We start from the raw sequence: 23,313 nt of genomic DNA on the forward strand, positions 1-23,313 counted from the left end.
AAGTTCTTGGTCTCTTGATGGTCTCATTCGTAATAATGGACACCAAGTGGCATGGAATAAAACCTATTTCACCACCTCCACTGCAGCAAGCTGGGGCCACGGGACTGAGTTCTGGCCAACGAAACGTGAGTGGAGGTGAGGTGTCCAAATTCCGGCTCATGACCTTAAGGGCAAGCGGACCTGCCCCCCTTCCCGATCTTCCTCCGGGTAGTAAGGGCAGCACCCTAAGATGGCTAAACAGGAGGACGGAAGGGGCCTGTGCCCCTGGATGACTTTGCAGCAGGATCACCGTCTTGGCCCTGGACTGTCTGCTTTGTGATTACTACAGAAGAGAGAAATAAGCTTCCTAACTTCTTTTTTCTTAAATGAGAAAGAAATCTTATGTTAAGCCATTAGGAATTTGGGTGTCTCTTCCAACTGGCTGAACCTGTGTCCTACCTAACACGGGGAGGGGTCTCCTCAGGAAGCCTCTGGTAGGTGTGAGATCCAGTGATAATGTTAACATTTTATTTATTTGAGAGAGAGACAGAGCATGAGCAGGGAGTGGGGCAGAGGGAGAGGGAGAAGCAGATTGCCCGCTGAGCATGGAATCTGACATGGGACTCAATCCCAGGACCCTGAGATCAAGATCTCAGCTGAAGGCAGACGCTTAACCGCCTGAGCCACCCAGGTACCCCTAATGTTAACATTCAGCTGATGGAGCAATTCTCCCAGGCCCAGGGCTTTACACATTCTATTTCACTCACCCGTCACGATGTCCCCATTACACGGATCACTGCACTCATCTTACAATTAAGGAAACAGAGGCAGAGAGGTTAGGAAACTCGCTCAAGGCCAAATAGCTACTCCAGGGGAACTGGGCAATGAGTCTGGGTCTGGGTCTGAAGCTCATAAAACCCACGTTGTCTGCATCACATCATCAAGGGAAACAAGGAAAGGGGAGATGAAGGAGGAGGTGGAGGAAGGCGAGTGAGAAAGACGAGAAGGAGAAGGAAGCCAAGACAAGGATAGACTCTGGAGGACGCCAAGCTTTGCCTTGAGGGTCTCCTGGCGGCCAAACTCTGGGGGCCAGGGACGCTCATTCTGGAAGGAGCTGGGGAAAACTCCTGCTACAGTGGCATGGCCTTGGCCCTTCTGTCTAGGAACTCGGCATCGTCCTTCTGGAAGGTGACCACCCGCCCGGCCCGGGAGGAAGCCGGAGCGCAGCCTCCCGGAGGCTGGCCTGGCCCCAGGTGGAGGTACCTTCGCTGTTCACTTCGGGGAGCAGTTTGCGCAGCGGCCTCTTCACCTCCCAGCTGCTGCTGACGAGCGAGGGCATCACCCTGAGCAGCTCGTCCTTGTCCTCCTCCCGGATCACGGGGATGGTCTCTAGGATGAGCTGCATCTGCTCCAGCTCGTGAGCCCCTGGGGAGCCAAATACCATATGGTCAAGTGCGTTGCCTGAGAGGCTGGGGTGGTGGAAGCCCCATGGTGGTTCCGGGAGGACGGTGGGAGCAGCACCGGGCCGGCGGCCAGGGGACCCGGGTTCGGGTCTTCACTTGGCCGCTGGCCTGCTGTGTGAGTGCAGGCAGGTTGCTTGCCATCTCTGGGGCTTGGTGCTGACAAGCGTCTCTGCCTCTGGAATGGACCCGTCTGATACAGACTGAGTCAGCCGAGCTAATGTGACGGGAACAGCTGGGCCCAGTGCTCTGTCCCAGACGCCTCTGCGTGTTCTTTCCCGGGCTGGGCAAGGAAGTGATTTTAAAACAAGGTCTGAGCCTCGCCTTTTGGGTATCCAATTAGAAGGACCCTAACGAGGAGGGGGACAATCAGAAGTCACCAGCTGGCTCTGGAATGCGGCTTGTGCTCCCTGAGGCAGAGGGGAGGAGGACAGGCGATGCCGCTATGCCAGGTGCGTGGGAGACGTGTGCTGGGACAGGACGGACTCGGGCATTTATTCACGCCCGTGCTCCCTCATTCCTTCACCAAATGTCGACTTACTGAGCAGCTTCTCCCTGGCAGGCCTCAGGCTGGATGCTGGGCCGTAAGAAGCTTCAGTCTTTACGAGTCTCAGAAACGCAACTCATCTTTGCCGCCCGAGCACGGACGCTCTCCCGGCACGGTGGCACTGCTGGTAGGGGTCAGGTCTCTCTCCTCGCTGTCCCCTTCGACCTCCAGGCTGCTCTTACTCCCACTGCTTCCATTTCCCCTTTCTGCTTGATAGCCTTTCCACTTACTTCCACCAGTTTAAACTCTTAACTGACTTTCTATCTTCAAGAAGTCCCCAGATTTATGTAGCTGCTCTGCGTGCCTGTCCCTTACCACCGATTCCAAACTGCCAGAAGCTGGTCCTACGGTGGGGCTCCTCTGTGTCCCCCAACGACGCCTGGTGCAGCCCCGAGCGGACAGGGTTACCGCGATGCTGTCGCAGCAAGGGCCTGCGGCTCAGGCTGTTTGGAAGCGGTCCCTTTGGTCTCATCCTGTGCGGGCTCATGAAGGGTCAGTTCAGGGACCCTGGGAGCCCCCTGTGCGGTCCGCTTCCCAAATGAACACCCCAGACTGGCTGCTCACAGTGGCAGGGAGAGAAGAGGAAGGGCCTGAAAAGGTAGGATGGGTGTTTGCAGTGGTCAATCCCACTGAATAGAAGTCGTTACTTGACTTTGAAAGTTCTGCCCTCAAAAGGCTATTTTCAGCCTTTCTGGTATCTTGCCAGAAATGATAAGGGGCTTCTAAGTAGGTCCCTTAAGCCATACAGGTCATTTTAAAGAGAAAGACTAGAATGTTTTGTGGTTACCATCTTTTTTTGTCTTATTTTGTTATTGGGGTGTGTGTGTGGTTTTTTTCTTTTTTCCCTTTCAATCAGTTCTCTCTTTTTCTAGAACGACATCAGAAGGAAGAAGGGATGGGCAGTGACTTACCAGCAAAGAGCATTCTCCCCGTGAGCATCTCTGCCAGGATGCAGCCGGCGGCCCACATGTCAATGGCTTTGGTGTAGTTGTTAGGGGAGAGGAGCAGGCGCGGCGAGCGGTACCACTTAGTCACCAGCCCTTCCGACAGGTAACCCTGGAAGACAGAACCCCCGGCTCTGATGAGCAGCCCTGTGCAGACATACCCTCTCTCCCCAGCACCTTCTCATTTCTTTCCACCCAAAGACAGCACCCCGTCCAGGATCCTTCCACTCTGGAGCCTTCCCTGAGGCCCAGCGATTCTCCACTGTGGGTGGGGAGGCAAGAGACCAACATTCTGGAAGGAAGGCTTTCCCACCCCAACGTGACATCACCCTGCCAAACGAATCTGCCCTCATCTAGTCAGAAGCTGGATGCCTAGGAGCCAAACTCAAGTTCATTACCATCATCAATGGAGTGAGGATGAGAAACTTGGAATTTCATTGATCCAGCGGCTGAATTTCAGCAATGGCCACACATCTGAAATCAAGCCAGTTACTGTGATGCTGAAGGTAAGAATTAATGCGGCTACAGAGCTGGGGATGCCAAGCCCCTGCTGACCACGGAAGGCTGGCTCCGTAATGGGGGCAGGTGAAGGGCATACGAAAACACCCTGAACGGAGAGTGGGTGCAGCTTTGGTTGGCCCAGAGGATTCTGAGAGCTCCACAGTGTCTTTCTGAGGGCATCGATGTCCTCACTGATTTCAGCCACTGCTCAAGGATTTGTGGTCTGGGACAGAAGCCCTCCCTACAAGATGTGGTGGGGAGCTACGTGGTTTCGCACAGAATGGAAAATATAGCTGGGCAACTTGGATTCCGTTTTTTACATGTTGGGCCAGAAAGTTGGCCCAACAGTGTAACCTGGGAGGTGTCCATTGGGATGACCCGGAACAGTCTCTAAACTGAGAAGGCAGACCCGTCTGGGGGTTAATTCGGACCGAAGGGATCCAGTGGGAGAGCCCAGGGATGGTCTTGATGTCCGCTGATGAAACTCCCCATTCAGCATTTGAACTGCCCTTTTTCCTGATGCAGGAACTCTCACAGACTCAGGCTCATGCAGATGAAAAGTTAAGAAGCCCCAGTACCCACCAGGAGCTTTTGATCAATTAATCTAGAATCTATTTGCTCAAACCTTCCGAGAGCCCTACAGTATGACGGCAGTGCTCTCTCCCCTGTGGTACATACATGTTTCTTCAGAGGAGGGACCCAAACTGGTGGAGGGAAGGGGGAAAGAGGAAGCAACCACAGGGTACCCCTTCCCTCGCCTCAATGCTCCCACCCAAATGAACTCCTTCGATTCCCTCATGTCCCTGTCGAGTCACCCATCCCCCACGCCCTGGCCCCAGCCCCCTAGCAATCACGGTTTTCTGTCCTCCGGTTTTGCTTTGTATGGAATGCCATATACGTGGGAGTCCTCGCCCCTTTCTGAGTCCCAATTCCCTCACTTAGCATGAAGCAGCTGGATTCATCCATGTTGCTGTATGCACGGTGCTTTGTTAGGGGGTTAAGTGTGATCCTGAAAGTTACAGATAGACTGGGGTGCCTCGCTGCCTCAGTCCTTGAGCATGTGACTCTTGATCTCAGGGTTGTGACTTCAAGCCCATATCAGGTGTAGAGCTTACTTAAAAAATAAATTTTAGGTGGGGCACCTGGGTGGCTCAGTGGATTGACCCTGTGCCTTTGGCTCGGGTCACTGTCTCAGGGTCCTGGGATTGAGCCCTACATGGGGCTCCCTGCTCCACAGGGAGCCTCCTCCTCTCTCTCTGCCTGTCTCTCTGCCTACTTGTGATCTCTCTCTGTCAAATAAATAAATAAAATCTTTTTAAAAATTTTAATAAATAAATAAAGTTTAGGGGCACCTGGGTGGCTCAGTGGGTTAAAGCCTCTGCCTTTGGCTCAGGTCATGATCCCAGGGTCCTGGGATTGAGCCCCGTATCGGGCTCTCTGCTTTAGCAGGGAACCTGCTTCCTTCTCTCTTTCTGCCTGCCTCTCTGCCTACTTGTGATCTCTGTCTAATAAATTAAATTAAATTAAATTAAATAAAAAATGAAATTTGGGGGGCACCTGGGTGGCTCAGCCGGTTGAGCGTCTGGCTCTTGATTTCGGCTCAGATCATGATCTCAGGGTCGTAGGAGTCCCTCATGGGGTTCTGTGCTCAGCAGGGCATCTGCTTGAGATTCTCTCCTCCCTCTGTCCCCACCCGGCTTGCTCTCTCTCTTTAAATAAATAAGATCTTAAAAAAAAAAAATTCTTCAAAAAATTACAGCCACAAGCCAAACTGTAGAAGTTCACTTCTGGGTGGTCAGGTCATCAGGAAAGAATGGTTTGATCGATTTTCTAGTCAGAGGCTGAGGCAGCGAGAGGAAGATAAAAGCAGAGTCACCCAGAGGGGAGTTTTCTGATATGTAAATGAGCGGTCTTCTATGGATGGAATTTCCTGTCATTAACACCTGTCAATCCGCAGCACCCAGGACTGAAGTGGGGACACAGGGAGGCTTCCTTCTGAAACACCTGCCTGGAAAGTAAAAGAAAGATGTTTGCATGGGCAAGGCTGCCCCTGAGCCAGAAATGAGGGTCAGGCCATGACAGCAGCTGAGAAAGTTCGCCCAACAGCTCTTCCTTACTTCGGAATGAAAACCGAGGTCCTGCTGCTTCCCCACGGCCACTTGTCCCTCAAGCCGTTTTGAAAACAGAGGACATACTGATGTGTTTCAGAAGCCACCGGGCAGAGGAGAATTTGGGAAGCTGCAGTGTCTTCTGTCAGGTTCTGGAGCAAGAGGAGCCCTGCAGAAGGGGGCGTTGGGAACAAAGAGGGGGCTCCCTTTCTGGAAGGGGAGGCGGGGCAGGGCGAGGGAAAGCAGACATGGGGAAGGAGGTGGTGGCAGGGGTCCTGCCCTCAGCTGAGATGAGCCCTGGGTGTCCAAGCAAGAGGCTCTGGGGCCCACAACACGATCCTGGTGATCTGAATTCAAGAACGTTTCAGCAGAGTGGGTGGGGTGAAAGAGCACAGAACTTTCTAGAATAAAAAGAATACCAAGGAATGGAGAGTTTTATCAGAAGGGCTCACAAAACAGTAAGTAGATGGGCTCAACAGGTATCTTTAAATGGCTTTCCTGTCAGAGCCTGCAGGGTGTGGAGAGTTTCAGCTCCATCAGGATGTGGAGGAAACCTGTCGTCATACCTGGTCTCCCTGTGGTGCACCACTGTGTGGGTCTCTGAGGAGACGGGACACAAACACTCCCACGATTCTCCATGGCCCCCCTCAGCACGTGAGAGGCAGGACTGGAGCTGCCCTTTCCCGAGGGTCCCTTTCCTCCTGCCACCCTGTCTGGAGGTGCTCCCGGGAGGCAGCTAGCCAGGAGTCCCTGTCTAGACTCTGCAGGGAATCGCTGCCATGCAGAGATGGCGACAACCAGCCAGTGTCACTTCCTTTTAGGGTCCAGTACAGCCAAGGGGAGGTTTTGATTTTAAAAGCATGGGAGGTGTTTGGGAAATCATCAGCAGTGGCTGCCCTCTGACGAGGGTAATCAGGGACCCCCAGCAGATCCAGAGGGAAGGTCTGATTAACGATCTGAGCATCCTCTGGGCAGAGGGAGCGGGGACACTGCACTCAGTCCCAGCTGCCTGCCAGGGAATCCAGAACAGCCTCCCTCAAACTCACTCCAGAAGGGTCGGCACCAATCCGCGGCCGGCACGGGGTGGGTGGGCTCCAGCTCTGTGCCTCCCGAGCCTGACCCCTTGTGTCTGGGAGAGAGAAGCTTAGGGAAGAAGCCATGTTCCAATACGCCTTCTACTTCACCCTTCTGGCCCCTCACAGGGACAGGAGAATTGAAACGGGGACACAGCCTCTGAAGCATAAAAGCCCAGTCAGCTGTAGCTGAGTGTGTTTTGGGGAAGGAGGGGTAGGGTGACAAGGTGTGAAGGCTGGTTTCTCCACTCATACTGAATGGCTGCTTAGGGCTGTCCCCGCTTCCGGGCCAGGGTGGTGGGGACTCGGACAGCCTCACCTTCTCTACCACAAGTCTGTGGCATGTGGTGTCCCTGTGCAGTGGAAATGAACGTGATGATTAAAACCAGCCCTGTCTTCAAAGAGCATATAATGTAGGTAGAGATGAAACAGTCAATATGGTTGTCAGAAAGATAAGGAAATGATCTCGGTCAACATTTATGTGGGACCTACTCTATGCTGAGCACTGTGTTAGCCTTTGACCTTTTTAAAAAGATCTATTTATTTATTTATGAGAGAGAGAAAGAGTGGGAAAGAGGGGCCGAGGAAGAGGGAGAGAGAGCCTTGAGCAGACTCTGAGCTCAGCACGGAGCCTGCGGGGCACAATCTCACGACCCTGCCATCAGGACCTGAGCTGAAGCCAAGAGTCGGACACTGAACAGACGGCACTCCTGGGTTAGCGTTTTGCACGCTTCCATTCTGCCGTGCTCCCGTCAGCCTCTCGATGCAGGCTCTCCACCGGGCCCCCTGCCCAAGCTTGTATGACTGGGATGTGGCCTAGGGTGTCCCGCTCCGGAGTCCTCGCTCTAACCTGCACGTCGCTGGACCACCACCAGCTCACACATCAGAGCCCCCATAAGCAGCAAGGAAGGGGACCGCTGAGAACGCACAGGGACAGGCTTTGTTTGGCAGTGGGTCAGTGAAGGCTTCCTGGAGATGCGGTCCAAGCTGGTCTTGCTGGAGGGGACGTCTTGGATAGCTGGGTGGTGACAACGGGCACCAGTGTGAGTCAAGGAGGGTGGGAAGACCTAGAATGTGCTCAGGGGACAGAGAGACATGTGGACATGTGGACAAAGAGGCTGAGGAGAACAGCCTCCGTTCTGAAAGTTAGTGGACGCCCAGCAAGGAGAATCAGGAGTGCTGGTGAGAGGTACAGATTGCCCAAAGCTGCTCACCTGGAGTCACTGGTCTCCATCCTGAATGAGCTCCCCAGGGAGCCTGCGTGCCCCTGCCCAGTTTGAGAACACCAGGGAGAACCAAGGCAGCCATGGACAGTTGTGGAGTGAGGAAGGAAGGGTTGTGAATAGGATGGGAGTTTCATCAGAGACCATGAGAGGCTGCTCTGTTCTTCCAGTTCTCCCTGGACAGGTCTGCGTCCTCTGGTAGAGCTCCTGCAGGTTCTTACTACCGGGCAGGGTGTTGATGGAGCAAGGTGGTTACCGGCTCTGCAGTCCCTGTCCCTCGCAGCCTAGAGAGCCTGGCTGACACCAAGATGCTACTCTCTGGACAGCAGGGGAACCTGGGGCTCAGGAAGGCCCCTGGGAAGGCCTGTGGGTACCACGTGTCCTTGCAGCACACACAGGCACCCCTGTCTGATCTAGAAGAAACTAGGTCAAGGGAAAAAGAAATCAGGCTATGAAGAAGTAAAATTTTTAGCCTTAGGGGTCTGTGCAGGTTGCCGCATGGGTGCTGTGACTCTTATAGGTGCGTGCATTCCCAGATCTTCCAGGGGGCGTGTGGCAGAAATCAAAGGGATGTCACACAAGGAATGGGAAAGACGCGGGATTTTTAGCCTGCAGAACATAAAGGGGTGGGTGGCATGAGAGCTGCCTTTAAGTGTTTTTTTATTTATTTGAGAGAGAGAGAGAGATTGCATGGGTGGGGGAGGGGCAGAGAAAGAGGGAGAGAGAGGAGGATCTTGCAGACTCCATGCTGAGCGCAGAGGCTGACCGTGGGGCTCGATCTCATCACCCTGAGATCCTGACCTGAGCTGAAATCAAGAGTCAGATGCTCAAATGACTGAGCCACCCAGGGGCCCCAAGAGCTGACTTTAGATGTTTGCAAGGTTGTCATATGGAAGAGTTAAGCTTGTTCCCTGAGGCTCTGGGGACAGACCTGAGCCAAAGCAGGAGACAGAAATCTCTGTAATAGGATCATAACAGCTAACATGCACTGAGCTCGTCAAACTGTGCTGCTTCACAAGGATTAACTCACTTCATCCTCACAACAACCCAGGGAGGCAGGGACTTTCACTGTAGCCATTTTACAGGGAGCAATCTCAGGCACAGAGAGGGTAAGCGGTCTCTCCAGTGTCACACAGGCTGTACGGGGCAAGCTGGGATTCTGCCGCAGGCTATGTGGCTGGTGTGCCTTCCATCTGACTACGCAGCCCTCCTGCCATTCACATCAGAAAAGCCTCTAAAGCCATCAGGGCTATCGAAGGCATCGGGGGTGGGGGAAGAGTGGCATGATGGGGAGAGGACTGGGCTCCTAACAGGGAGCGGCGTCCAGGCACAGCACGGGGAACCCTGACACCACTCCCCTGGTGGACGTCCAGAGCACCGCTTCTCGGACTTTGGCGTGCACTCGGACACTTGGGGACCCGGACTGATTCAGTGCACGCTTGGGTCATCAGGTGGGTGAGGTGATGCTGCACGGTCAGAGGGCCGCACCGGGGCCAGCAAGGCCCTACTCATCTTGCATATCATGCCCGGCCCTAAGGACTTGCGATCTGCCTCGCTCACAGCTCAGGCACATTTCCCTATCAGAGCAGCAGGCTGACCTATGATGGGGTTAATTCTTTGTGTTACAGACACTCATCAAAGATCATTTAGAAAAACAACACCTTCCCAGAGGCCCCTCTAAGCAAAGACGTATGGCCTTCCTCCTCCAGTCTTTTCCCTCCTAAGGTGTAATTCTTACTTGTGCCAATATCCCCATGAGGCACGGTTAGAAGCCTTTTTTAAAAGAAGCAACACCACAGTCAAAGAGCCTTTCTTATTGCTGACTCCAAACTCATTCTATTAAACTCATTTCCATAAAAATATACAGCAGGGAATCACTTAAGGCAAGGAAAGAAACACACAGTCTTCAAAGCCCAGTGCACAGCGCAGTGGCTGGTAAGTAATGGGGTACGCTGTGTTCATACAGCTACAGTCCACACGGCTGAAGAAAGAGTAGGGTTCAGTCGGCTGCACAGAACGGTCATTAACTTCAAGATGCCCTCAACGCTGATCGGCTGTCCCCATCCGTCTGGGCTGCTCCTTCCCCACTCTGTGCACAGGGGCGATCCTGGCCAGTGAAATTCACAATCTCTTCCTAGGTTTCCATGGAAATCAACCAAAGCCAGGTAAGTTTGCGAAGGCCTGAAGACGCCATGTGGTTATTCCTCTTTATAGTAAAAAAAAAAAAAGGGGGGGGGCGCCTGGGTGGCGCAGTGGGTTAAAGCCTCTGCCTTCCGCTCAGGTCATGATCTCAGGGTTCTGGGATCAAGCCCCGTATTGGGCTCTCTGCTCGGCAGGGAGCCTGCTTCCCCCTCTCTCTCTGCCTGCCTCTCTGCCTACTTGTGATTTCTGTCAAATAAATAAATAAAATCTTAAAAAAAAAAAAAAAAGAGGAACTCATGGCCCTGAGATCAAGAGTCGAGTGCTCTATGGATGGAGCCAGCCAGGTGCCCTGAAGGAATCATGGCTCAGATATTGGGCATCTGCCTTCAGCTCGGATCATGATCCCGGCGTCCTGGGATCAAGCCCCACATTGGGCTCCCCACTTGGTGGGAGGCTGGCTTTTCCCTCCATCACTCCCCCTGCTTGTGTTCCCTCTCTCTGTCAAATAAGTAAATAAAAATCTTTGAAAAAAATTTTTATTTTCAATTGTGGCAAGACACGCTTAACATAAAATTAACCACTTTCAAGCAATTAAGTGGCCCTAAGTACATTGACGATGTCCAACCATCACCACTGTGCGTTTCACACAGTGAAAATGGAGTCTGTACCCATTAAACAAGGCCCCAGGCCCCGACCCCAACCTTCTACTTTCCTACTCATACAAGTGTCATCATGTCCTTTTGCGACTGCCTTATTTCACTGAGCCCAACGTTCTTCCTCTTACTTTTACTTTTTCTTTATTGATTTTTAAAAAGATTTTATTTATTTGAGAGAGGGAACGGGAGCGGGGGGGGGGGCAGTGGGGAAGGTAAAGGATCTGAAGCAGACTCCAGAAAAGCCCGAAGCCCAATGCGGGGCTCAATCCCACAATCCCGAGATCATGACCTGAGCCAAAACCGACAGTTGGCTACTTAACTAAGCCACCCAGGGGCCCTTTGCCTCTTACTTTTAAACAGCAGGAAAGTGGGAAAAGCACCTTCTTTTTTTTTTTTTTAATTTTTACTTTTTATTTATTTATTTGACACAGAGAGAGAGATAACAAGTAGGCAGAGAGGCAGACAGAGAGAAGGGGGGGAAGCAGGCTTCCTGCTGAGCAGAGAGCCCAATGCGGGGCTCGATCCCAGGACGCTGAGATCATGACCTGAGCCGAAGGCAGAGGCTCAACCCACTGAGCCACCCAGGTGCCCCAGGAAAAGCGCCTTCTTGAAATGTGGTTGTCTTCTAATAAAATGAGAGCTTCCACCACAGATGAAAGCTTTGGACGTTGTCCTCCCAAACCATGAACTCGCAATTCTACCACAGGTCAAAGACATGGCAGAATGTTCTGTTTGTCTGGAGATGTACCAAGATGTACCAAGATCACCAGCACTATCACCAGCACCATCCTCGCCAGGGATGGGCCCCTGAGCTGGTTAGAGAGGTGGATGGAAGGAAGGCTTTGCCTGGGCGGCTTCAGCCTCAGTTTCCCCATCTTTTTGCATTCCTGGTCCTCAAGCATTCCTCTGTGGGGCATTAGAGTCTTAGCATGGCCCACCACAACCGCAACCTTTAAATGAGTGGCCCTGCTGGGCCCAAGTGACTCATTTTCAATGGGCTGGTCTGTGAGCAAAGACTCGGATTAGGAAGACCCATTAACTGACAGGCCCTAATTAGGCATTTGTCTCGCTGACCTTCAAGAGGAAATCTGGTGGCCCCGTGGGGCAGTGGTTCTCAAACCTGCTACACATAAGAAGCATCTAGAGATCTTAAGAGAAGCCCGATGCTCAGGCCATCTGCTATACCAGTTATGGCGGACTCTCCAGTGGGGGGGGCCCAGCATCCGTACTTTTTACAGTTCTCCACGTGATCCTACTTTAGAGTCATATTTGAGAACCGGTGCCCTACCGATCAACTGCTTGGAAAGGTAAGCAGTATTTTCGAGACTCCCAGTTAGGGCAGCTTCTGTTTGTAGCCCCACTCGGGAGGAGATGAATCCTTGAGCAGCCACAGACACTCCCGCGGACGGCCGCGCCGTGGGAAGCAGACCCTGCCTGGAAAGCGACCAGTCGTAACAATGGCTGCCATTTATTGAAAAGCCTAACGATATGCCAGGCTCGGTGTCACGGGCTGCTTTATTACTAGTGCATTTCATGATCAAAATGACTCTGTGAGAAAAATACAGAGTGGTGAGCAACTTGACCAAGGCTAGGTTGGCTAAAAATGGGCAGTGCTGAGATGCAGTCCTAGCTGTGGAACAGAACAAAGTCCTTGTCATCACAGAGTGCACCTGTTGGCCGGAAAGACAGCAAATGGACCATATGTCCCCTGGAGATGGGGCAAGAATGAAAAGCAAGCAGGGTAAGGAGACAGACAGTTGGACTGGGTGGGTGATGCGGGAAGGCCTCTGTGATAAGGGGACATCAGTGATCTTTGTGGCCATGTGGGGAAACATCAAAGACGTCCATCTCTGAGCCCCAAGTCTCCCCTTTCTGTCCCCCAGCCCCACCTCCAAACGAGGGCAGCACTCTAACCTTCTCCCCTCCCCTCGCAAACCCTCCTCTGAGATCTCTCCTTAACACCCAGGTGTGCGTAACAGAGCATCTTTGGGGGGGCGGAGGAGGGAGCTACCGCGTGAGGAGCTCCTATGAGGCACGGGGAATTTCAGGCCCGCATTAGCTCAGCCGAGCTCATGACAACCCTAGAAGAGAAATATTTATTTTTTCATCTCACAGCTGGGGAAATCCCGCAGGCCCGACCCCCCTCTGCCTGGCTTACTGGGCAAGCCTTTGTGTGCCTGGATCCCGTCATCTCTAAATGCACAACTCCGAGGAGCAGGGGAGATCTGGAAGGCAAGGGCCAGACATTCTCTCTCCACCTGCGTTGCTCAGGGGAGACGCTCACGTTCAATGTGGTGAATTAATGGAATGAATGTAATCTGGAGGAATGACTAATAGGCCCATATCAGAATTTCTGGAAATGACCACGAGCCAATAAATTATTTTGAAGTTCGTAGGCCACATAAAAATCACAGGGTAAGAGTAGCAGCCATGTTCAAGTCCAGCCCTCTGAAATCCAGGGCTCCTTTCCACCTGACATTATCTTGATGCTGCAGCATGGGAGCTGGGCCCCTTGGGCTGCGGATTTTGCTGGGGGGCCAAGGTGGAGGTCAGACTCAGCACCGTGTTCCAATCCTTCCACCTCCGCTCTCAAAAAGAGGATGGACCTGTAAGATGGGCGCGGTCACTGTCCCGGCTCTGTGGCGGGGAGCGCAACGGCACAGGCCCAACATCGAGTCCCACAGCACACAGTTCCGTCCCCATTTCTGCCCCTCCTCTCGTGGCCGCTCATGCACCGTCCCTTCCCAGAGGGTAAGCCTTCTCCCTCTGTTCAGCTTGCATGACACGCTTGGAAGAACCTTCTGGGCTCCCCCTCCTCAGAAGTCTCTGGGGTATACACCACCACCTTTGTGTAAGATAACTAAGATGGAATCAGACTGAGAAAAGTGAGGGCTATGTTGTCATGGTCTTGCCTTTTCCTATGGAAGCAGGGTCAGGTGCATGTTAGAAGGGAGAGGAAGATCTTGGAGCCCTGGGGCGACTTGATTATATGGATGGCGATGGGCAGGGACTGACGCTGGGCCCCGGCAGTTCACCTGAACAGGCTGGAAATCCCTCTCTTGGGAGCCTATGAAGGGCAGGAGCCTGGGGAAGTTGGCACTGGGCAGGGTAGGACTCCTGCTGGGCCCAGCCTGTTTATAGGAAAGGAAGTAGCTGCCTACAGAGTGGAGGAGAATGAGCCCAAAAAGCCCCATCACTTCTGAATTTGGCTACCTCCCTGGTCTGGGGTCAGAAAGTCTCCCTTATGGAGTCTGGAGTCACTACTTTGAGTTAAGGCAGTGTTTCCCAAAAAGAGCTCACATCCCAAAGAGGCTGACGTGAGGAGCTACAACGTGTGAACAGACAGACCCTTCAGGCAGGTGGACAACAACCAAGAGGTTTACCGAGTCTCAGGGTCTCCTAGATGGGGTTCAGGATGCACCATCTGGCACCCCTCTTGGTCCGCATTATTTTCTAAGCATGTCTTGGGGACCAACCTTTCTCTGGATACACCTTGGGAAATACTGGGCAAGGTTCTCTTCACACGCTTACCTGGGAGAGGAAACACTGATCTGTTAGCCATTGTCTTCTGTTCTATTAGCAAAGACTCGTGTCATTATGGCTCCTGCGGAACACACTCTTTGTGGACGGAAACACACTGCAGCCCTCACTCATCTCTGGGCCCCTGAGGGCAGGGACCATTGCACCTGCTGTGCCTGGGGTCTGCATGTGGAGGAGGCTGAAGGCCCAGGTGACCATGTGTGACAGAAGCAATCAGAAATGTTGGCTGCTCTGAATTCACAGAGGCTCTGGCTACAAGGGTGGGTAAGGGCAGGCTGCAAGGGGGGTGGGGGGGTGGGGGGAGGGGCCGGCCTGCAGGGTGGTTGCCCTGTCCCCTTCCCCCAACCACCAGGGAAGAAGCACAGGCTGCAGGGGATGGAGGAAGACTGTGGGGTCAGAGAAGACGGTGGCGGAAAGGCCCTGACACCAACTCCAGCCTCCCCACCCCCCCCAGCTCCCTGCCAATGTTGGTCCTATCAGGGTCCAAACCCAGCTCTGGGCTTAGTAACTCTGTCTGAGCTTGATTCAAGAAGGGTCTCCTCTCCTTGGTGGCTGGGCTGCCTGGATCACGTTATCCACCAAGAACCACATCCTCTCTCTGCGGAAATACTTCTCTTCCAAAAACACCTGCAGGCCTCCAGACATGTCCCACTTCTGAAATGCTCCGCACTTGAGGGACCACTGGGGTCCCCTGCTCCAGGGAATTCCAGTCCCGTTTCAGAGGGGATTGTTTGTTGACAGGCATTCCTTGAGTTTTTCCCATAGGTCTGGCTGTGTGTGAGTTTTTCCCATAGGTCTGGCTGTGTCTGGCTCCCTGGCTCAGGGCGCTTACAAGCCAATTCTGTGCAGTGAGCTTTCTGGTTTGACTACAAAGACCATCATTAAGCCAAAGGACACTCATCCCTGAGCGAGGGAGGCGATAGGGCCTCAGGGTGTGAAGAATGAAACAAAAAGGGGGTTGGGGTAAGTTCTGGGGGCCTTTTAAAAATATAAAATTATGTGGGGCACCTGGGTGGCTCAGTGGGTTAAAGCCTCTGCCTTCGACTCAGATCATGATCCCAGGGTCCTGGAATCGAGCCCCGCATCGGGCTCTCTGCTCACTCTGCTTCCCTGCCTCTCTGCCTACTTGTGATCTGTCTGTCAAATAAATAAATAAAATATTTAAAAAATATATAAAATTATGAACACAAAATTATGAGAGTATTTTTCAGTCAGAAACTGTAGCAAATTAAAAATTATAAAGAACTGGCAAATACCACAAGCACCACACAATTCACAAAAATAACATTTTTACTAATTAGCTGCTTGACAAACTGCAGGTAGCAAACTTCTGAAACATGCCGCCTCATCTCTAATCTCTTGTACGGCAATTCTGTACCGTAATTTTTCACAGTCAGAATTTAAATAGAACTCAGTCTTTGAAAGATAACTGAAAAGCTAACTCAGTTTTCACAATGGTTGATATTTCAGAATGACTGGTATTTTATAAATTTCTCTCACCTCCAGTACTCATTGGGTAAGGTCATATATATTTTTAGGACTCTTGTCAAGTTTGGGAAAAACGCTACTAAGCCCTCTTTCATGTATGCGCTGTAAAACTCGGGAGGCATTTCTAGCTTTCTCATGAAGTGACTCAACTTTTATTCTTTGAATTGGTGGCATTCACTGACCAGGCTGTTGTGAACCAGGATGGGCCAGATGTGGCCACACGTTATGAGCTGCAGGTGGGCTCTGCTTCTTTTGTGAGCTGACACCCCATGACTTGATTCAGGGGCCACCAAAGGATTCCCGGGAGCTATTCCCGCACCAAGACGCCGGCAATGACTGAACTATATATAGAAGTTAACTGCAAATCATGTAAATATACTCGACTAAACCCAAAGTAAACGTACCCCTAGCCCAGCTTCCTCTCAGAGGCCCCAGATGCTGAGCCCCGCCAGCATGACCCAACACGAGGGAAGACATGGTAGGGGGCAAGTCAGAATGGAAACGGGCTCCTTCTTAGCTGATGGCTGCCGAGACAGCTCAGCTTGCAAATATTACAAAAATATATGACCATATGAACACACTGTGAGAGGTCCTGAGTGGGGATTCACCAGCTCTGTGGTGAATTCGGCTCTCAACCAGGAGGACAAAGGGCCAAGGAAGAGGCAGGGGCCGAGGAGGACAGGGAGGCATGTTGTCAGGATCTTCGAGACAGGAAAGCAGGTACCGACCTAGTCTAGGAACCTTCCCTGAGGTCAATCACAGCAGGGCCTCACCTCTCATAGCCTGAGGCAGACTATCTAGAGCTCTGGTCACCCCAGAGAGTCTGTGAAGAGGGAAAGGTTACAGAGGAAGCTAGCGTTGTTTTGAAGGATGTTTCTTTCTCTCCTTACAAAACAAGCTGGTATGATCTCTGGCCACCAGAAAAGGTCTCTGATCTCCTCCCCTTGCCATCAGGGCTGCCTTAAATTCCTTGACCAAGAGCCTTGGTTTCACTTTTACAGGAAGAGCTAAAAAAGCAAATTCCATGCCCCCCCCCCGCCCCCGCAAAAGAGTATGCAGGGATTTTATTCTCCACACTCAGCGGTGCCTCTGGAAAGTTCCTGGAGAGCTAAGGGAGGTAGGAGATTGCAAGGGCCCTGGACACTTAGAGAAAGCAGGGCTCCGAGGAAGGGAAGGGGCACGAGGCGGGGGGAATGGGCCCCAAAGAGGAAGCCCAGCCTCTATACAACTTTCCAGCACCCCACCCAGCGGGTCTGGCAACCCTAGGTGGATGGTTACAAAAAAGGGAGGTGAGCTTTGCTTCAATATTTACGAGAAAGTGCTGTGAGTCCATTGGGTCTTCAAAACCGTAGTACGAGCTCCAGTCGGTGTGTGAAGCCACAGCTGCTTCATCTTCGCCGCCGTCTAGTATTCCAGGGCATTTAGAGAGAGTGTGAACAGGGAGTCGGCATCCTTCTGTTAGATTCCCTTCTAGCTACTGCTATATAATAGAGAATTTGGCTGGTCTTTTCCCCCGGTTCCCGCGAGGACGCCTCTAAACCCTCTGGAATGTCCTGCGTGTCAAGAGGGCGATTGTTACTCTCTGTGGGCCCGTAGATAGCTTCAGGATGGGTCTGGCCATGTGAACAGAGAGCTGGGTTGGGGGCTGCTAGAGCTTGAGTTCGTCCAGGTGCCCAACGATTCAATCAACCATGCTTACATGATGAAAGCCCAGGAAGAACTCTGGACCCTGGACGTTGAGTGAATGCCCTTGGTTGGTGACACGCACCTATGTGACCAAAAAACCTCCACGTATGGGACCCTCCTGGGCTTTGCCTTTGGGATTTCTTGCTCTGGCTGGCTGGGATTCGTAACCTTTGTAAGAACGCTGTAGTCGGAAGCGTAGGGCTTTCCTCAGTTCTGTGAATCATTTAAATGAGGGGGTATGTGGGCCCCCGAATTTGTAGCCAGTGCCCTGTGTGCACCCTCAGAAAGAAGTCACTGCAGGTGTTGTCAGTTAAGATGAAGTCAGCAGGATGGACTTCCACCCAGGATGACTCATATCCTTACCAGAAGAGGAAATGTGGACACAGGGCACCCTCATGGGGAGGTGGCCATAGGAAGATGAAGGCACAGAGGGAGCGAAGCCTCTAAGAGCCAAGAAATGCCGAATATGGCCGAAGCAGCCAGGGTCAGGCATGGAAGGGACCCTTCCTCCTAGCACCTAGAAGAACTGACCCTGGCAACGCCCTGAGGTCAGACGTGTGGCGCCCAGAACTATGAGGTAAGGGGTTTCTGTTCTGTAGGGTTCTCAGTGTGGGCTCTTTGACACGGCGGCTCCAGCAAACTAAGGCAAAGCCCAAGGAAGGCTTGATTTTCTTCCCGCAATGACTCTCAGGTGCTCCAGCACGGGAAGAACATGGGGACATGGAAGCATCTGGAGGGCTTCTCAGCAGGAGGACCTGGCTCTGGTCTCACCACAGCCCGCACTCCCCTGCCAGACAGAGATGCCTCACAGGTGGCATATCGGTGCTGGGAACACAAGCTCTGGACCTGGGTTTGAGTCCTGCGCTAACAGCTTCCATGTTGGTGACTTAACAGTGATTTTCTTAACCTCCCTGAGGAGAAGACTCCCTACGGGGCTGTCGGATTGAAACAAAACACATGCAAAGCACGCTGCTCTGAAGAGTGCCTCGAAGTCCTTCCATTCTCAGCTCTATTTTGTTTTCTTAAGAGAGAGACAGTGGGGCTTGGGGAGGGCCAGAGGGAGAGGGAGAGACAATCTTAAGCAGGCTGCACCCCTAGTGCAGAGCCCAAAGTGGGGCTCGATCCCATGACCCTGAGCTAAAAACCAAGAGTTGGCCACTTAATTGGAAGGAGCCACCCAGATGCCCCTGGCTCTATTTTGAGAGGCTTCAAGGGTGCCCCTTTGCTTGTTGTGCCCAAACGCCTCTGCCTGATTTCTCGGGTTCTTACTGCTCTGCCCCCAGCCTTCCTCTCCCTGCTCCCCGGGGGGGTCAGGCTCTGCTCTCCCTGAGATGTTCACCCCCTTTGCCTCGCTGGTGCCCTCCCCTGCAATGCCACCTCTCACTTCCTACCTAGAGCCTGATGACCAGTAAGGCTACCTTCACCCCCACGTCCTCAAGACGCACTCTTTCCAAACGAGCTCTAACTTAGAAGGAAAAATGGGGCCAGAGACAGGGGGAGGGAAAGGAACGTTTTCTCCAGAAGACCCGTCCATGTCACTCATTCGACATGGGATATCCCATGCCGCCCCGTGTACTTGGCTAAAATGTGAGTCTCTGTCCTGTCTTCCCAGTGTCACCACCCGTGGCCACACAGGGCCCACTGAGGTTTGTCAAGCACGCTCAGTTCGGACTGGTTTCGAACCAATTCGGAAGGCACAACTGCCCTCCCACCACACCCAGCACAGACGTCCCACTTTCGGTGTCTGCTGCTGAGGACGGCGACAGTAAGTCAGGGACTAACCCCAGATGCCCCTCTCACATTCTTTCCCCTCTCTAGGTGAGGGTGGGGTGGGTGCAGAGGGAGGGAGCAGAGCCGGAGGCTGGCAATGAGGCCACATCTTCCCGGGTGAATCAGTGCCCTCTATACGGTGTTACTGAAGCCCTCTCTATGCAAATAGCTCTTCCCGGAAGTCCTGTGTTGTGCCTGATTTCCCACCTTTGGAATAAATTATATGGGGTAATAGTCTGGGTGTGCAGGGGGCCACTATTAAAATGCAGGAGGACATCTGTCACTCCTCCAGTGAGTATCAAGTGTTCACAGCTCGGGAGACACATGCAGATGGGAGCCCACTCGGAAGAGGTGACAACAGGGCTCTGGTAGATAGTGAGGACAGCATGGGGACAGAGGCTGTAAAAGGCACTGATGGCCCCAGGTGGCTCAAGGACTCTGCCTGCACAGGAGAGGTGGCTGCGGAGAAGGGGAGCCAAGAAGTGCCCATCTAAGGCCAGTGGAAGAGCCCACCTGGGGCAGCTTGCAGGGAACCTGAGTCCCGCAGGACCAGGACACCCTTGGGGTAAGTCATTCAGGCTGGCTGAGATTGCTGGGGAGCAGGTGTGCCCTATATGCACATAGTCCCAAGCCTTTCTTTTAATTTTAATTGGTTTTGGATAGAAAAGATCCCCAACTATTAAGGGCACCATTCTCAGTAGCTTCAAAGCTCTCTTTTTCTCTCACTCTCTTGTTTTCTTCCAAGCAGCAGGACCTCTTGATGCTTCCCCATCCAGAGTCTCTGGCAGCTAAACACCTAGCACCTCTTGCTGAGTCAGAGGTGGGAGGTCCCGACCTGCCGGAGGGCCTCCCTGCATCCCTGCGGCAGCCCCTGGGGAAGAACCCCCCAGGCTCCAAGGAACACAGTTTGACAACATCTGCGTGGGAAAGAGCACTAGACCTCCAGTCGGAAGTCCTGGAGTGAAGCCACATGGACACTCACTAGCTACAGAAGCCTGGGCAATCTCAGCCACCTCAGTTTTCGTTTTCCTCATCTATAAAATGGGAAACAGGGCCCTACCCAAACCACAGGATGACCATGGGACTCCCACCATGACCGGTTAAACAAGGGCGCAGCAAATGCGTGGGAGCACTCAAGTTTTTATCACCATTCACATTACACAACTGGCTTCTGAAAACAGACCGAGACTGGACACCCTTCGGCAAGGTCGGGTTTTGAACATCACGACTCAGTCTTCAGACGCTGTGGCTCTCGGACATGAAAGGGAGGCAGGAACCCCTCTCCAGAGCCCGGTGGCTGTGATTTTCTAGTAATTCGGATGTCTGCCTTTATCCTTTGTCTGTTTCCTTACTTGTCAGACCATCAGCTGTCGCTTCTCTCTGCTCTCAGGTGACCATCTAGTCCCTGGTTCGCTGCCTCTCATCTGCTGGGGGGGTCTGAAAAGCCAGGAATCTCACCTCCAGAGGCCCAGGGGGTGGGGACGGGGACGGAGAGACCCCGTGGATGGGTGAGGCCCCATCTGTTCAATGGTTTAGACTGTCTTTACCTTCCATCTTGCCTGGGGCTCAGATAAATGAGGGCTGCAAAACAGAAAGACCGCTGTCCTTGCTCCAGAGTCCAAAATTCATCCTGCACCCACCAGCCGCCAGCCAGCCCTACTCGGAGCTCCCCCAGCATGAAGACCAGCGGCTTAAAGCTGAATTCACAGAAATGAGTCCTGGCCCCCAAGCTGTCCTATCCCAGATTCCTCCCCCTCACACTCTGGCTCTGCTCCATCCGGTAAGAAGCTCGTGTCTCCAGAGGACTTCCTCCCTGCTGGGCACTGTGCTAAGCACCTGGCATTCTTTATCCAGTTCTTAGAACAACGCTGTGACACGGGTTCTATTATTTCCGTCTTGCTCAAGTCCCACAGTTATTAAGGACTAGGATCAGGGCTTATAGCCTATAGTCTGTGGAGTTCTTCCTCCTGGGCAGGACAGGCATGGATCCAAGGCCCTGCTGAGCACTCAGTGTCCAGATTCTCGCCTACAAAAGCTACACGGGCCTGCACCATGGGGCTCGCACCTACCATGGAGTCCAAGGGAAGCAACGAAAGACTGACCCAGAGGGTCGGGGAACGCCACCCAGGACTGGTTGAGGCCCTGCGCGGAGGCTCCGGGTGAGAATACCCGAAGTCTGGGCCACAGGCGGAGAACCGTGAGGTGGTATGATTTCTGGAGCCACAGGAAGGTTGCTTGAGAAATACTGCCTCCACCTGCTGGCTGCTGCCTGAAAATCCCTTTCCCTTTCGCAGTGAAGAGTAAATCTTAAAATATCAATGCGACCAGGCTGTATGGCTTCGTGCTACAATTCTACGGACGCGTACATGGCTGATGTGGCTTTCTTGTTAAGATCCACGGGGGGTTTTGAGAGAAGGAAGTACCTGGCGGTGCTCCTGTGGGGACGAAGGAGGGCAAGAAAGAGGACGGGGGGGCAGCAAGCTGTGGACGGAAGCTCTAACGAGGGGAAAGGATGCGGAGACGCAGACCAGGAGATGGTCTGGTAGTGTGACCAAACACGGCCTTACTGAGCTCATCCAACAAGCACAGACTCAGAAGGCTGTGGTTTGCTTCAGTCAGGAGCCACCTTGAAGACGAAAACCCACTGTTCAAAATGAAGCAGAAGGTTGGGTTTCTGTGCTGTTTGGACGTGGGTCGGTGTTCTGGCTAACGGTGGGGTGAAGCAAAAAAGACGTTCTGTTTCAACGCCTGTTGCCGGAAAGATCTCTAAAATGTCCCCATTCAATTTCCTGCCTTGGGACACAGCCTCCAGGGAACAGAATTCGATTTCGGATGACTGAATGATGTCATCAGCTTTCGCGTCTGAGTCTTCGTACATCACGGTGCCCGGCGGCAGGCCGAAGAGTGGAGAACGCGGCATCCCGTCTGCTCGATGTTCAGAGGCAATGTCAAGTGAGAAATCAAAGCCAGGGACTTCCTGGAGAGACTTGTCTCTGTTTTCTCTCACGCGTTTGCTTCTCAAAGTCAAATCGAGACCCCAATTCACTTCAGGCAAGTTGTTTTCGGGGAGGCCCCTCTGGGGAATGAGATGAGCTGTTGTTTAAGGTCTAATGTGGCCCCGATGTTGTGTCTCTGAGAACCAAGCTGCTCTAGTTAGCGGATGGGCCCCCCCCCCGGAATCGGGATTCTGCTCCCCACAGTGAGCCCTGTTCCAGGAACTGTTAAGTCCCCCAGCCCCAACATGCCCCAGCGCTCCCCTCAAAGGCAGCAGACACGCGTCACTGAAACAACAGAACCCTCGCGGGGGTCTGGATGTCAAGTGTCATCACCACTCAAGGACACTCTTTGAAAACAGGCTGCTTCTCCCGAACACAGTCTGAGGGTGACCCCAACAAAACTGGCCCTCCCGGGGACTGTTGAGGGTACAGGGCCACAACCAGAAGTTCAGGGATGAACGCTGCTCTAACTGCACACATCCCGAACTTTGGGGTCTCTGTCCCAAGATGGACCACAGAAGAAGACACTGGGAGTGGAGTTCTTGAGGGGCTCAGTAAGCATCCCCCGGGTGGTTTTCCGTGGTCATGGCACCTCCTCACACACGCGGGCACAGTCCTATCTCTATGTTCTCATCTTTGGACTCTGATTTTCCCCCCAGTTGTCTGTGAGGGACATGGGCCCGTATTCTCTTTCGTTTGATGGGGAGGAAGCTGAGCCTCCCGGGTCAGACTGACTTGCGCGGGTATCGTGCGGGAGGCAGGGCTGGGACCCAGGCCTCGGACTCCAGCCCACTGGTCTTTGAAATTGTCTTCACTTCGAATTCTGCTCCAGTGCCCCAGGGAGAGAGGAGATGCAGGCAACCATTGTTTTCGTTTCCAGATGGGGAAGCCAAGGCAGAGAGCAGTGATATTCCCTCCTGGTCACTTGAGGAGTTGGGAGGGGCACGGAGGCCAAAACCACAGCGTCTGAACCTCAGGCCAGCGTCTGTTCCCAAACAAGCAACTTCTTCCTCTGTGGTCCTACTGAGCCGTGGAGTGCCCCCTGTGAATGCCCTGAGCAAGAAGGCCCAGCAACAGAAAGCCATGAAGGGATCACAAGTAGGCAGAGTGGGGGGCAGATCAGGCTCCCCGCTGAGCAAAGAGCCCAATGTGGGGCTCGATCCCAGGACCCTGAGATCATGACCTGAACTGAAGGCAGAG

The 23,313-nt window shown here is 53.0% G+C and overlaps 1 protein-coding gene across 5 annotated transcripts in view; it reads right to left on the reverse strand.

Moving 5' to 3' along the window:
- MAPK4 (mitogen-activated protein kinase 4) overlaps nucleotides 1–23,313 on the reverse strand; it is a 145,588-nt gene that overhangs the window by 9,022 nt on the left and 113,253 nt on the right. For 3 of the 5 annotated variants that reach the window (XM_082699020.1, XM_082699021.1, XM_082699022.1), the window contains 2 exons: nucleotides 2,898–3,042; nucleotides 1,243–1,404 (listed from right to left, as the gene is read on the reverse strand). In XM_082699020.1, coding sequence (XP_082555146.1) covers nucleotides 1,243–1,404; nucleotides 2,898–3,042 — 307 coding nt within the window. The remainder of the gene's footprint in view (nucleotides 1–1,242; nucleotides 1,405–2,897; nucleotides 3,043–23,313) is intronic. The other 2 variants (XM_082699023.1, XM_082699024.1) reach the window with 1 other exon arrangement.

The sequence above is a fragment of the Mustela nivalis genome, assembly GCF_964662115.1.
Source record: "Mustela nivalis genome assembly, chromosome: 14".
Classification (NCBI taxonomy): domain Eukaryota; kingdom Metazoa; phylum Chordata; class Mammalia; order Carnivora; family Mustelidae; genus Mustela; species Mustela nivalis.